The 13,285-nt window shown below is 41.3% G+C and overlaps 1 protein-coding gene across 3 annotated transcripts in view; it reads left to right on the forward strand.

The window, feature by feature from the left end:
* The window catches only part of LOC147902453 (ribosomal protein L11 methyltransferase-like protein), a 68,471-nt gene that overhangs the window by 53,245 nt on the left and 1,941 nt on the right, over positions 1-13,285 (forward strand). For all 3 annotated transcript variants that reach the window (XR_015540874.1, XR_015540873.1, XM_087373456.1), the window contains exon 6: positions 7,466-7,633. Coding sequence is in view for 1 of the 3 variants with exons in the window: in XM_087373456.1 (XP_087229582.1) it covers positions 7,466-7,633 (168 nt within the window). In the remaining 2 variants the exon portion in view is untranslated. The remainder of the gene's footprint in view (positions 1-7,465; positions 7,634-13,285) is intronic.

Raw genomic sequence — 13,285 nt, forward strand, 5'->3', positions numbered from 1 at the left:
CTGATACCAAATGTGAGAAGGGGAGAGAGCAACAGTGAGAGCAAGAAACAGGAGAGTGAGAGAGCTGAAAACGTAGTTGCAATTAGATGGATAGGTTTTGTCTAAGTGACAAAACCTTATCCTTCACTAACCATAGTTAGTGAACTAACTGTGGTTAGGGGGAAAAACCTCTAAGTGAGGGAAAAGTGCCCCTAACCTACTTATTACATTACATTGGTCACTTATAGCAATAATTCTAAGAGGAAGCACCACTATCAAAGTACCAGGACCGAGCATTATCAGCAGTAAAGAGTGCATCAGCTTTGGAGGAATCAAATGAGCAATGGACAGCCCATGCCCAATCATCCTAAAGAGCATGTGCATGTGAAGCATCTGCTGGCTCATGGGATTCAATAGCATATGAGGCATTAACTGTCAATCCTGCTTTCTTTTTCTCCGAATCAATGCGCTTCCTGCATTCTGAAATGTCATGTCTAGGCTTGCGACAATAGTTGCATCTTTTCTTCTTTGACTTATCTGCTGTATTTTTAGATGCATGGGAGGAATTGCAGCTGCTATGCGCAGATTTTGGCTTACCCATAGGCTTGGAAGCCTTGCCTCTTCCTGTCTGCTGTGAAGCAAATGCATGATCAGGAATAATGGCTTGTCTATTAGCTCTACTTTACTCTTCCTGCAAAAGTAAAGTAACTAGCTGATCAAAAGAATAGTGGTCTGGATTACCCATGGCCACTAATCGAAGGGTTGTAGCAAACCCTTGATATGTATCTGGCAGTCCATTCAATGTGGTACTGACAAGCTGTGAATTTGGCACCACCTCATCAATGTTGGCAAGTTGTTCCATGAGGTCCTTGACCTTTGTCAGGTATGCATCCATAGAGTCACCTTCATTCATACTGACTTCCTGTGATTGCCTTCTCAAATATGCAACACGTGCTTCATTGCGAATCTGATAGAGAGAAGCCAATTTGTCCAAAGCATCCTTTGCACTCCTGAAGACCGGATGTGTGGAATAATGATTCTCTTGCATGATAAAGCAATACATGAATGTGCATTTGCATCTCTTGCATCCCATCTTGTCTGTTCCTGAGTTGGAAGAGTAGTAGCAGGAGTGCTAGAGGATGAGGCATCAGGAGGAGTACCCCCTGTAGAGGGACCAGCAGTAGAGGCAACCACTGTAGCATTGGCTGGCCTCAGATCAACCCAAGAAAAAATATTCCACAAATGCTTTGCAACAAGAATATGTTTCATGAGATAAGACCACATCGGATAGTTGGTGCCATCCCACTTATCATCTTCACGAAGAATGCCAAATAGATCTTGATTGTTCCCAACCATAGCAAATGTGATACCCTGAAAAAGACCTGAAAACCCAAAAGCCTCAAGGCTATCACTGCAAAAAGCTGGCTGTCCAAAAATGACAGCAAATATCTGCAAATTTCCGACCCAAATCAAAGGGCAAATGCAGATTTGACCCAAATGTGACTATGGCAGGCAATGTTCACTGCAAAAACAGCAAATCTGGCAAAAGCCCCAAATTTAATGAGGGCAGATAGGCCAAAAAGAGGGCAAATGCAGAAAAGCCCCAAATTTTGCTGTTTTTTTTTTGCAAATGTGACCCAATGTATGATAATCTGACCCAATGTATAGCCTCAATGCTTGAAACTGCAAAAGTATGAGTTACTGTCCCAAACACCAGTTGAAATTGAGCTTCCAACACAAAGGCCCCAAATTTTGTTGACCTGAGTGATGACGCGGCACAATGTGACAGTCCTGAACCTGAAATTAACTGAAAACTTCAATTTTTGGAAGGATTTCAGTTGTCAACCTTGTCCAAAGTATTGTATTGACAGGTTGAAGGTCCAGATGTCAAAAAGCCCTAAATTTTCTGTTGGAAATTAGGGTTTGACAGTAAAAACTGTCAAAAAACAGTAAAAAATTCAGCAAAGAAGCATGTGGATAGCAAAAGATAGTTGAATCTGCTGGAACAAGTTCTCAAATGCAAGTACACTCATCCACGAGATGGGAGCAGCCAATAGAAGCTTCAAGGGAGTAGCTGGAGAGGAGACACCTTCTGGAGAAGGTAAGTCGCCACCTTCTAGTGCCACTGAAGGTTGAAGCTCAAATCTGGTGGGAAATGGATCTAAAGTTAGTCGCCCAGTTGAGAGGGCCACCTGTAAGTGTAATGGAGCTGGATAAAGGGCTGTAGCAGCAGCTCGAGATGAAAAGGCAGCAGCAGCAGGGCTGGAAATGCCTCAAATCAGCCTCGAACTGAGCGTAGAGCTGCAAGGCACCCTTGGAACAGCCTCTAGACAAGTCGCGACTGGTAGGCGCCTAGTGTAGAAGCAGTTCGAAGTAATTTCCAGCAATGAAAGGCCTTGAACTAACCACGAAGAGCTGATATGGTCCACGAAAAAACTGGAGCAAGGTCCTAGAGCAGATTGGAACCAGCAATGAGGCATGTTTTGGCGATGAAAGAGCGCTGGAAGCCTGGGACAGCAGCTGGAGGAAGTGTACGGGATCCGTACGTATCTATACAGACGTCCGTACAGGTGTACGAACAGTACGGAAAAGTGGCGCAAGAAGCAGATGTGAGCTATGATACCACTGAAGGGTCACGTAGACAAAAGAGAGCACGTACAAGGTACAAGGGTCGATGAGAAACGCCATTAGGCCAACTAGGATAATAGAAAAGAAAGAGTACAAAGTACTTGTACCTAGACCTAGGACTAAGTGTCCTAGGTGTCACATAGGACTAAGTGTCCTATGTGGCCTAAAAGGCACTAACACTACAAGTGCCTATATTTATGCCTACAAGGCACATACCATGGCCTATAGGGCATCGCTAGAACCACCAGGAGATGGCCTACATCTCATGCTTCCCCACAGATGCAGTCGTATCAACAGAGTAGCATGATAAATTTTAGGGCGGAAGCGAACTATCCTCATATCACTTGCTGAAATCATCAAGTCTTCTCATTACCTATCCTTCTCAAGGAATCTCAATTTCCAAATCCTAGCATGTAGCAACCGAGAGAAAGCACACATCCCTTTGGTCATCTATTTCTTCCATGACTCTCCCAACATGAGTGTGCATCATCACAATGATTCAGCCCATACATGAGAGAAATTCAGAATTGCAGGAGCAATCTCAAAAAGCGTACCTGGAAGACATCCTTTCTACGTTGATTTCTATCGACATAGGATACTTCACATATCTATCTGTTGTGAAAGGGTGGCTCTAATACCAAATGACACGAGCCCGTAGGATCTAACCCTATCACTGACTTGGAAACTCGTCCTCAATCCAACCAGAATCATTGCACAGGCGCCTTGATCCGCCCGACCACCCCCGAGACGTGGGCTACAGCTCGACTCATCCATAGGCCTATATCTAACCAAGGCGTCCCATACCACCTGAGCCCGTCCAAAGGACCTTCGATAGACCACCTGTGATCCGCCATGTAGATGGCAAGAGACCTGACCAAGGTCCAAGCCCCATCCATTAGTTGAGGAGCGCTCAACTAAACTCCACAATAACAGTGGCCCTTTCTCTATATAGAAGGAAACCCGCTATAGATAGCACGATGCTATGAATGGCTCCCTCCATATAAAGCGAGCACTATATATGAATCAATCTCTATATATAGCAATCTCGGCTAAAAATAGCCATCCAATCCTATGCTATCCCTTAACCCACATTCACCTGCTATCCAACCCTAGGTACACCATGCACATGACAAACCTCTACTGCTAAGCTGAAATCTCCTGGCCTTTCTAACTGTGTAACGAAAGAAGGGGATGCTCTTCTCTTGGTTCCTTTCATCAGTCCACTCCCACTCCCCTGGGTCCCACTGCAAGAACTTAAAGGGGGAACCACCATATAACCAGAGTCTCCAAGACCCAAGTGCCAGGAGAACAAGGTCAGGATCAATATACCACTGTGAGTCCTTGCCCCACTCCATGTAACCTGCAATCCTAACAGGCTGGAAGGCAACCTCCAAAAGAATATCATATGAAGATCTAAGAAGTCTGCCTCCCGACCGAACATCAAAGATAAGGGTCTCCTCAAGTGCATCCCGCAAGGCAATAACCTGTAAAGGAATACCCGTCCCCGTAAAAGCTCTGGACTCTGTGATAGGCATGTCATCTATATCTATCCACTCTGCTGGTATGGCTGCATCTATCTGCTGCATCTTGATTGTACTCCCTCTGAGGTGGCCAATTGATAAGAGTTTCTGATCCTCTGGAAGCTTCCTGAAAGCCTTCCAGGCACCTAATGTGGAAGCAGGTTCCCTCTCCCATCTAGACCACTGCATATAATGTGACACTCCTAGTGATCTACCATGCTCATCCAAAATAGAGTCATTCCACATGACTGGCTGCTTGTCTATTTCTTCGTGAGAGGAGAGTGGAACTCTCGGAAGAGTGTCTCCGAAGCTGCCCCAAGCTTTCAGAATGGCAGCCATGAGAAAGCACAATTGAATTGTAGGTACATATGGTACACAATAAACAAATTCATTGCACTCTTAAAGGAGTTGAGATTGAAGTCCCAAGCATCTATTCTAAGCTCCAACACCAAATGTCACATGCTTCAAGTTTGAAACTCATAGTATGCATGGTCCAGGATTCTGGAATGTCAGCATAGAATTCAAGAAAGGAGAATTACAACATAGGAACATACAAAGAGAAGGCCATAACATTTTAGGCCATTCCCCTAGTAAGAAGTCCCCCACCATCCACAATATGTGTGTGTGTATCTCCTTACTATGTCTAGGGCCAAGAGTAGAGAAGAACTGTTTGTTGACTCTACCTCCCATCTGAGTTCAAAATGACTCTTTGGCATGAAAGGCAAACTCTGCTCTCTTATCTAACAATGACTGTTGCTGAGCCCTTGTTGCAGCAAGGCGCTCCTGAACCCAAGCATCTGTAGGCCTCTTCTGCTCTTCCCTGTGAAGAGCAGCCAACCGTTGGCGGATACCTATCTCTCGCTTGAGGATATCACCTCTCCTGGTACGAGCAACTGAATGATAAAAGTCACTAATATCTGAGAGGGCTGCAGCTATATCTGACGGGGAAAGCTACCCATCGTGCATGTGAGATATCCAAGTCCGCAACACTGTCTATGTGAGACCCTCCTCTGCGAAGAAGGCATCTGGAATTCTAATACTGGCAGAGTGACTTCTCACATGAGGATTTGAAGAAACAAACAGAACAACTGGAAAGTGATCTGAAGTGGACATCCCAGGTGTAATGCATGCTGTCCCACATCTGTCCAGAGCCCAATCATCCACATAAAATCTGTCAATCCGTGGATAGGCATCTACAACCTCCTGTTCGACCAAGAAAACAGGAGTGACTGTGGTTGTGTGTGGAAAGCATCATCATACCATGCATTGGGGTCTATTCCAGCCGAAGTGTTTTCAATATTTTAGTTTGCTTGATTTCTAGCCCAAGTCTCATGCATTTTGATTGTTCCAAGGACTCTATTCTAAAGTTTATAACTGGTTACACTCGTGGCTCTCTAGCAAGGAAAAACCAAAGTTGTAGGAAATATTCTCAGCTTTGTTGGATAAAGATGCATTGGATTGCCACAGGAAGGTGAAAGGCATTGCAAACAAACATGATATTATGTCTTCCACAATGACAACATCGAAAGAAAGGAGCTCACAAGGTCCAAGTGGATGCTATAAACATCGCCCACATGTTTTGCTTCTCCAAGTTGACAACCGTGGAACAGAGAACACGAATAGATATATGCTCAGCTACTGATCTTTGCTTATTGCATGTGGAAATTTTGTAAATGGTGCAACTAGGAATCTTGATTGTTGTTCACACACATGATGCATGATCTATAATACATAATGGCACCTTAATGGGGATTTCATGCTCTACATGCTCTAGGACTACATGAACAAAGAGAAAATAATGTGCTTAGTAGTAGTGAATGGGATTGCCCGAATGTTGTAGCTCTTTTGGCAATTAATTGTTGGGAAATATGGCAATTTATGAGGGGGGGGAGGGGGATACAAAAATCAGGCATCCATGCCTCCAAATTCCTTTCAAGGGAGGAGCCTAGCACATAAGGTGTCACAAAATCCATTTTGCTTTTGGATGCTAGGCTTAAGGTCTTTATTTGTGTTAGGTGAAAAGCTTCTCTTGCAAAGTCAAAGTATAAAAAACTAGAGGGTGTGATTTGTGCACATCGTCTCGGTTCTTGCTTGGTTGGCAGATACCTTCAAAACATCCTAAATGCGATACAAAAACCACCACAGGTTATGGCAATTAGTATTGAGTGCTTTAATGTGCCCATGAAAAGAAAAACATAAATGATAAATAAAATCAAAATTGCTCATGGAATTCATGAGATAAATTTACCTCTTTTCCATCGCATTGCAACGCCTCACTGATCTTCTTCTCATCATCTACAGCATTCCATACTCTTGGAGATTATCGAGCTACGTTTATAAGATATTTAGGCACATATTATAGAGACTCATAAACAAGCCATCCTTGTATCAGAGACCCTTCAAATCGTGCTCTTCGACAAACAATTCCTTGATGACTTTCATAAATCTCTCAAAAAAGAACGTCCATTGACAAGTAGTGACACTTGCAACCATCCACAAGATGAACACATTGCCTTTTAGGAGGTTGTTGGAGAAGTCCCACCCCATGAACACAAGTCCTAAATTTCTTTTTTATTGTGCTATTTGAGATTGTTGCGCGAGCCTCATATCTAACGAGAAGCAGTCTATATGCCATTGCTAAAGCCTTGTCTATGGTTCAAAGTCATCGTGATTCAAAGTATGGGAAAAAAGCCAAAATATTAACACTTTCAAGTGGGAGGTTGGAATCATAACTTCTCATTGGGTCATGGAGCATTACTATGTCACTTAATCTAAGAAGAAAATGGATTTGAATGTGAAATTTGGTATTACTCTTAACCTTTTTTGAACTGGTACAAAAAAGAAACCCTTAAAGATTTAGGCAAATAGTAAATGCAAGTGAGAATTTAGAAATTTGCCATCTAAGATGACATGAATGCAAAGCATGCTTTATATCGTGTTTTGTTACTATTCATAAACGACGACACTGAGACGGTAATATAATAATTGAAACTTTCTTGAGCTATGATATAATGATTGAAACTTTCTTGAGCTTGAGATGGTAATATAATGAGTGAAACTTTTCTCAAAATTGTGCCCATGTGGTTGTGTAATATTTGTATCCTTCAGTTCTGCAAAGTGGTGAAGTACCTAGATTTGTATTAGAGGTAATGGTAAGCATTTTATTGGAGCATAAGTTAGAGTTACTCTTTTGATTTAGTAATTTTAGATGGACACATTTACTGTTTTGAGTGGAGAATCTTACATCTGATACTTCAAAAGGTTTCAACTAACTATATGCCAACAGTATGTGTGTGGCTTCTCTCAGTTTTTTTAATAAAGTCTATCTTGTTGGGCAGGATGATTTAGCAACAAACATAATACTAGATCCAGGACTTGCCTTTGGTACAGGCGATCATCCAACCACTCAATTATGTTTGCAGTGGTTGAATCATATTGTGAAGGGTGGGGAATACATCTTGGACTACGGAACAGGCTCTGGAATATTGGCTATCTCAGGATTGAAGGTTAGCATTTGATATTATTATGTTTTCTGGTTTGCTTTCTCTGAAATAAATGAGCCCTGGACTACATTCTGCAGCTTATCCCATATTCCTTGTCATAAGGATCAGAGTAGGAAGACTTCAGGGAGATATTTTCACCTTTTCTTGCTGGCTCTAGCCAAGATAAAAGTGGAGTCGGGAGTGTACAAACCATGGCCCCCCCAAACACAAAGCAAACCAAAACGTGGATTAGGAGAGAAAATAGAGCCAATCTTGCTAATTGTACATAGGTGTACTCAATGGGCTTAACGGTTGTTCACACCTGTGTATATCTTTAGAGGCCTCTTTTTCATGTTTACAAATGCACAAATGACATTAAGATTGCTTCATCAACGCCTTCAGGCAAGATCGACATCATAAAGTAGGCCTTCCCTCAAAATGGCGAACCTAGGGTTGAAGAAGGCTGAGTGCTATAGTGCCAATATATCAATGTGATGTTACAAATTTGAACTGTCCCCTTTAGGAAATGCTTATTGACATCAATATGCTTGGTTCTTGAATGGAAAACTAGATTGGTATGCTAATTGATTGCCGTACTATATCATTATTGGCTTTGTGTAATCAACTCAATCTGTTTCTGAAAAATAATTATGTATAGACTTTGTGTTTTTTATCTTTGGTGTAGTCAGTCGGGGAAATCAATCTAACCTTGTGTCTCTTCCTTTGTATTCTATTCCAAGTTTCTTTATTCCTATGATATATCTCAAAAATGTTTTTATTGCATTCTAGTGAGATTGTTTAAGCTTTGACATATACTGTGTCAATGAAATGATAGCATAACAAATATCTGTCCTTTAAATCAATGAGCCAATAAGCTGCATTTAATACCTTACATTCACTATAGGCTTGTCTTTGTCAATGAGAGATTCTGCTCAATAGGCATAGTAGCAATAGAACAACAAAAATTCTAAATTTGTACGATTGGATATATTCTAGTCTTACAAAGGTATATTTTTCTATCACCTCAGCGGACATGCAAATTCTTTGAATTTTCATTCAAGTGGTGATCAGTTGTTCAACTATATTGAGTTATCTTACGCGGGTGCAGAAGCCCCAACAACTAAAAAATCTCAATTAATTAAATATTTTTATTCTTTGTGGAATTTTGGATTCTAGAACAACAAAAAAACTAAATTTGTACGATTGGATATATTATAGTCTTACAAAGGTATATAGTAGCAATCTTGCAATCTGGCAGGTGAAATACCTTCAGCAAATTATAGACATATTTGTACTGATTCATAAAGATCGATTTTGAATTTCTCAAGAATTCAATATCGAGAGATAATCCATGAGTTCTTAATCTCTCATGTCAAACTCTGCAAACAAGTCTTTCTTCAATTTTGTGGTCAAATCCTACAAAGAGATAATCTATATACAGAAGTACAATTGTGATAGCCGTACTTTATAGTAGAGGGTATAATATGCATAGGACTTTGTGTATCCTAGATTAGCAAAATATTTGTCAATTCTTTGTATGAGCTTTTGGGTGCCTCAAACCCTACAAACTTTTGTCAATTTGGAAATGTTTTTCACTTTTTCTTTTTCAACAAATCCTTGTGGCAGTTGTATATAAATGTCTTTATCAAGATATCTGTTAAGAAATGCATTTGTAACGTCAAGTAGATACATATATAATGTTCCATTCAAGTTTTGAATTGTATCCTTAAAATAAACTCTCTTTTGTTTTATAATAGTTGTTTTTAAAGCAAAATTTGTGCTTTCAACTTGAATTGGTTGACGTTCTGGAACATAAGTCAATCTCTTATTGATCTTTGGGTTGTTGATCTTTAGGATTTTGTATTTGTATTTGTTTTGCTTATTGTCCTTTGCTTGGTAGGTTCATGTGATGCTGAAGGTGATTTGCATCCTCATAAAAAATTGTATCTCTTGAAACAATTTGCTTTGTGTTGGCTGAATCAAATAACCTGTATGCTTTTCTTTGTTCACTACAACCAACCATAATATACTTTCTTGATTTTACCTCCAATGTTATGATCATCATGAATGTGTGCATGCATGTGTGCATATGCTATACAACCAAAGGTTATGAGGTGTCCAATCTTTGGCTTCAAACTTATAAAATTTTCATACGGTATCATGAATGTGTGCATATGCTATACAACCAAAGGTTATGAGGTGTCCAATCTTTGGCTTGAAACTTATAAAATCTTCATACGGTATGATAGCTTGTACTAGTCTATTGGTAACTTGCTCAATGTATAATTTGTTGCATTGATGGCTTCTACCCAATGCATCTGCCACCATCAACAGAGGATGCTTTTCATTCAACATAGCCCTAGGACTGTCTACTAAAGTTGTATTTTTTCTTTTTACTACTGCATTTTGCTGAGGTGTATTTACACACATGTCATCTATCTTCTGATTCCATGCTCTTAGCAAAAGCTTTAAAAATGCGAATAGATATACACTATGTCTGTCTTTAGCGCATCTTAAATTTTTTTCCACCATAGCTTGAAAATCATACCCTTGAATTTTTTACCATAGATGTGAAATGATAAAGCATTCATTCTTGACTTTTCTTTTGACATTGAGTGTGAATCAGGAATCTGGCAACTATGGCCTTTGCTTGACAAGTGTTGATCATGAACATAATCTGACATGATGCTTGAAAGGAGCATATCAAAAGGACACAGTTTTCTGCATATAGCATGCCTATATGCTAAATTGATCATGGGCTTGTTTGATTAGAAGCATAAATGCTCTATGGCATTTCTGGTTTTCATGACTGAAAGATGGCCAAAAATGCTATATGGCCTTGGAAATATTGCTTATGTCTAGAAGTAAAAAGGTGGCAATGACCTTTTTGAGCAAGCATGAATTCTTGGATTTGCTAAAGTGATTTTGTGCATGCAAAAGATTCATTATGTTGGACTATGCCAGATTAGCCTTCTCCTTTAGTGCTAGCCTTCGTCATGGCTGAGTCTTCCCTTCACCTCTAGAGTGCTGGCAGAAACTCAGTACGAAGACTTTGTATAAATGGATGCTCAAGTATGTGTGGGTGTGTGGATTTGTATGTGCGAGAGCATATGTTTATACTATGGTCTGTTGGGCGCTGATGACGTCAGTGAGGATGTCATAGTAGCTAGTCCCTGCTATCCATGATGGAATTTATGGTTTTCAACCTTATGAGTGACTATCATGAGATTGAAACTGCACTATGTTGCATTTTTCGAGGATGAGTTTGGGCATGTTCCTAAAATCATAAGATATATGTCAGATTCTGTTTACATAAACAAGTGCTCAAGGCACTTTAACATCACTTCTGCTTCAGGAAGTAACTAAGTATACTTGTAAATGCACAATCATTCTGATCTTGTACTGAATTGACTGTCAACATGTCATGTCGGTTTTGTGACCCATATGTCTGCATTGCATGGATGAAAAGCTTGCTAATCTGAGCATTTCAGCCTATCCTCAGTTTTGATAGCCTAGCTCACTGTAAATGCCACAATAGATGATATGTAAATATAAACGAAACAAGGCACAATGGAGACCTGCTGGGGGCCCAAATGGAAGGACCCTCGCCTATCCAAAAAAGAAAGAAAGAAAGTTTATTAAAAGTGTTCGAAAGACGGAAGGGTCTATGATACTGAAAATACTGGATACAATGAGCTGAATGGGTGGACCCTCTAAGCGGGCATCTACACCCAAGACAAGTGCAACATAAACATAGAAACAGGAGACCATCTGCATAGGCCACATAGAAGAGATCAAGATGCTCAGCCATATTCTACTTAGTATGTGATCACCAAGTTTTTCTGGCCAAATAGCAAGAACCAGTAGACCCCAGGGACACAGCGTAGCCAAGGCCCGGAGAGAGGGACACGACAGAGCCATTAGCAGGTTGATGCACACATTAGGCTCTAGAAAAGATCCCTACATGTCCATTGGACCAAAAGGCATGACCGATGTGTGTGACAGTGACAGTGGCACTTGCCCGATGTGGGGCCACAGCTAGGAGACCTCAGCTTAACACACACACACACACTCACACACACTGATCATTGATAGTGCCCTATGATGGGTCTAATGCCACCACAGCCTCATACATCCTTGGGACCTCCCATGGGCTCTGGGAGCATTTGATGAACCACTGCAATGATCATACACCACACCTCCCATCCTCTCCATGAGCTTGGACATTTATGGTACCAAAGTCTCCAAGCATCTCTGATCTAGGTAAGATAGGGACTGAGAAGGGGTCCAAATTCATCCTTAAAAAGACAATGGTAACAACCTTGGATCTCGTGGTACACAAGCCATTTGAAAACAAAACTATCCTCTGACTCAATCTCCTATAGATTACATAGAGTGCAAATGTGCCCCTCTCTAGGTATTCCTTTAGCCTGCCTGCTCTCGATGCGTACTCGGTGGAATCACGGAACTGCTTGATCAATATCCTCAAAGAATGGGGGAGGTGGATTCATGTATAACCCTCCTCTGATATCCATGTCGATGATGGCATCCTCTGATATCTGTAAGCTGTAAAAGCTGAGCTTCACATCAGGCTCGTTGGGAGCTAACCTGGTCTTGAATGTGTGTAGCTGTAAGAGATTCTCTCAGATAACCTAATTAGCCTCATGGTAAGTGAGTGGAACTTAGGTTAGCCTCATGGTAAGTGAGTGGAACAGAGGGAGCCTCAAGGCTATATTGAAGGGCAGGTAATCTGTCCATATGGAGCCCCTAGACTCTCAAACCATCTGTGTGTGGTGCGTACCAACAGTCTGATTTCCCTCAGCTGATAAAGTGTCATGGATGAACACAGGACCAGCCATGGTAACATGCGTCAGCAGCCTGAGGTCGAGGAACCATGATCCCTGACTCAATAGAGATATGTGATCACCTTGAATGTTGCATCAAGCGATAATGGAGGTGCCTCAAGGCCGATGGCTTATGGTGGATCATTCAGGACAATAAGAGAACCTGGAGCCTCTCCGTTGAAGCCCAATCTACCTCTGATATGTAAGGCACCCAGCAAGGGCTGCCATACATGCTTGTTCGGTGGACCAATGAGTCAAAGAGAAGATACTTGCTTTGGGGATCCTAGAAATGCGAGAGAAAGCACTGTTACTCAAGTCTAGCAAGTGCAGTGTATCCCCTGCTCAGTGGAGCTTGCATCACTGGTTGCATCGTCAAAATTGGGCGAGAGACAAGAACCCCCAAGTATGTGTAGGATGCAACAGCCTTCACTGGTAATTTCTAGTGTGAACTGCACTCTGTGCATGTCTGTTCCAGATGTGTTGAAGATCGTGACCTTGGTTTTACCAAGGTTCAGCTGCGTGTTTGATGTCACCGACAGTGAACAATGTGCAAGATGTGGGAAGTGGTAGTTGGGAGAGGTCAGGCGATGGCTGGTGAGGAATATCGTATAATGTGCTTGATATTTTCATGGTAGTTGGGAGAGGTTAGGTGATGGCTGGTGAGGAATTTTCATGTGGGACATGGTAGTTGGGAGAGGTCAGGTGATGGCTGGTGAGGAATATCGTAAAATGTGCTTGATATTTTCATGTGGCAATTCTTGAGGATTACGGTTATGATGTCAACTTGAGGCTTTATGTAACCCAAAGTTGCATCAGTTATCCTTCCATTGAT

The sequence above is a fragment of the Dipteris shenzhenensis genome, chromosome 4 (genome assembly GCF_047967505.1).
Source record: "Dipteris shenzhenensis isolate YYH24624 ecotype China chromosome 4, Dip_SZ_1.0, whole genome shotgun sequence".
Lineage (NCBI taxonomy): Eukaryota > Viridiplantae > Streptophyta > Polypodiopsida > Gleicheniales > Dipteridaceae > Dipteris > Dipteris shenzhenensis.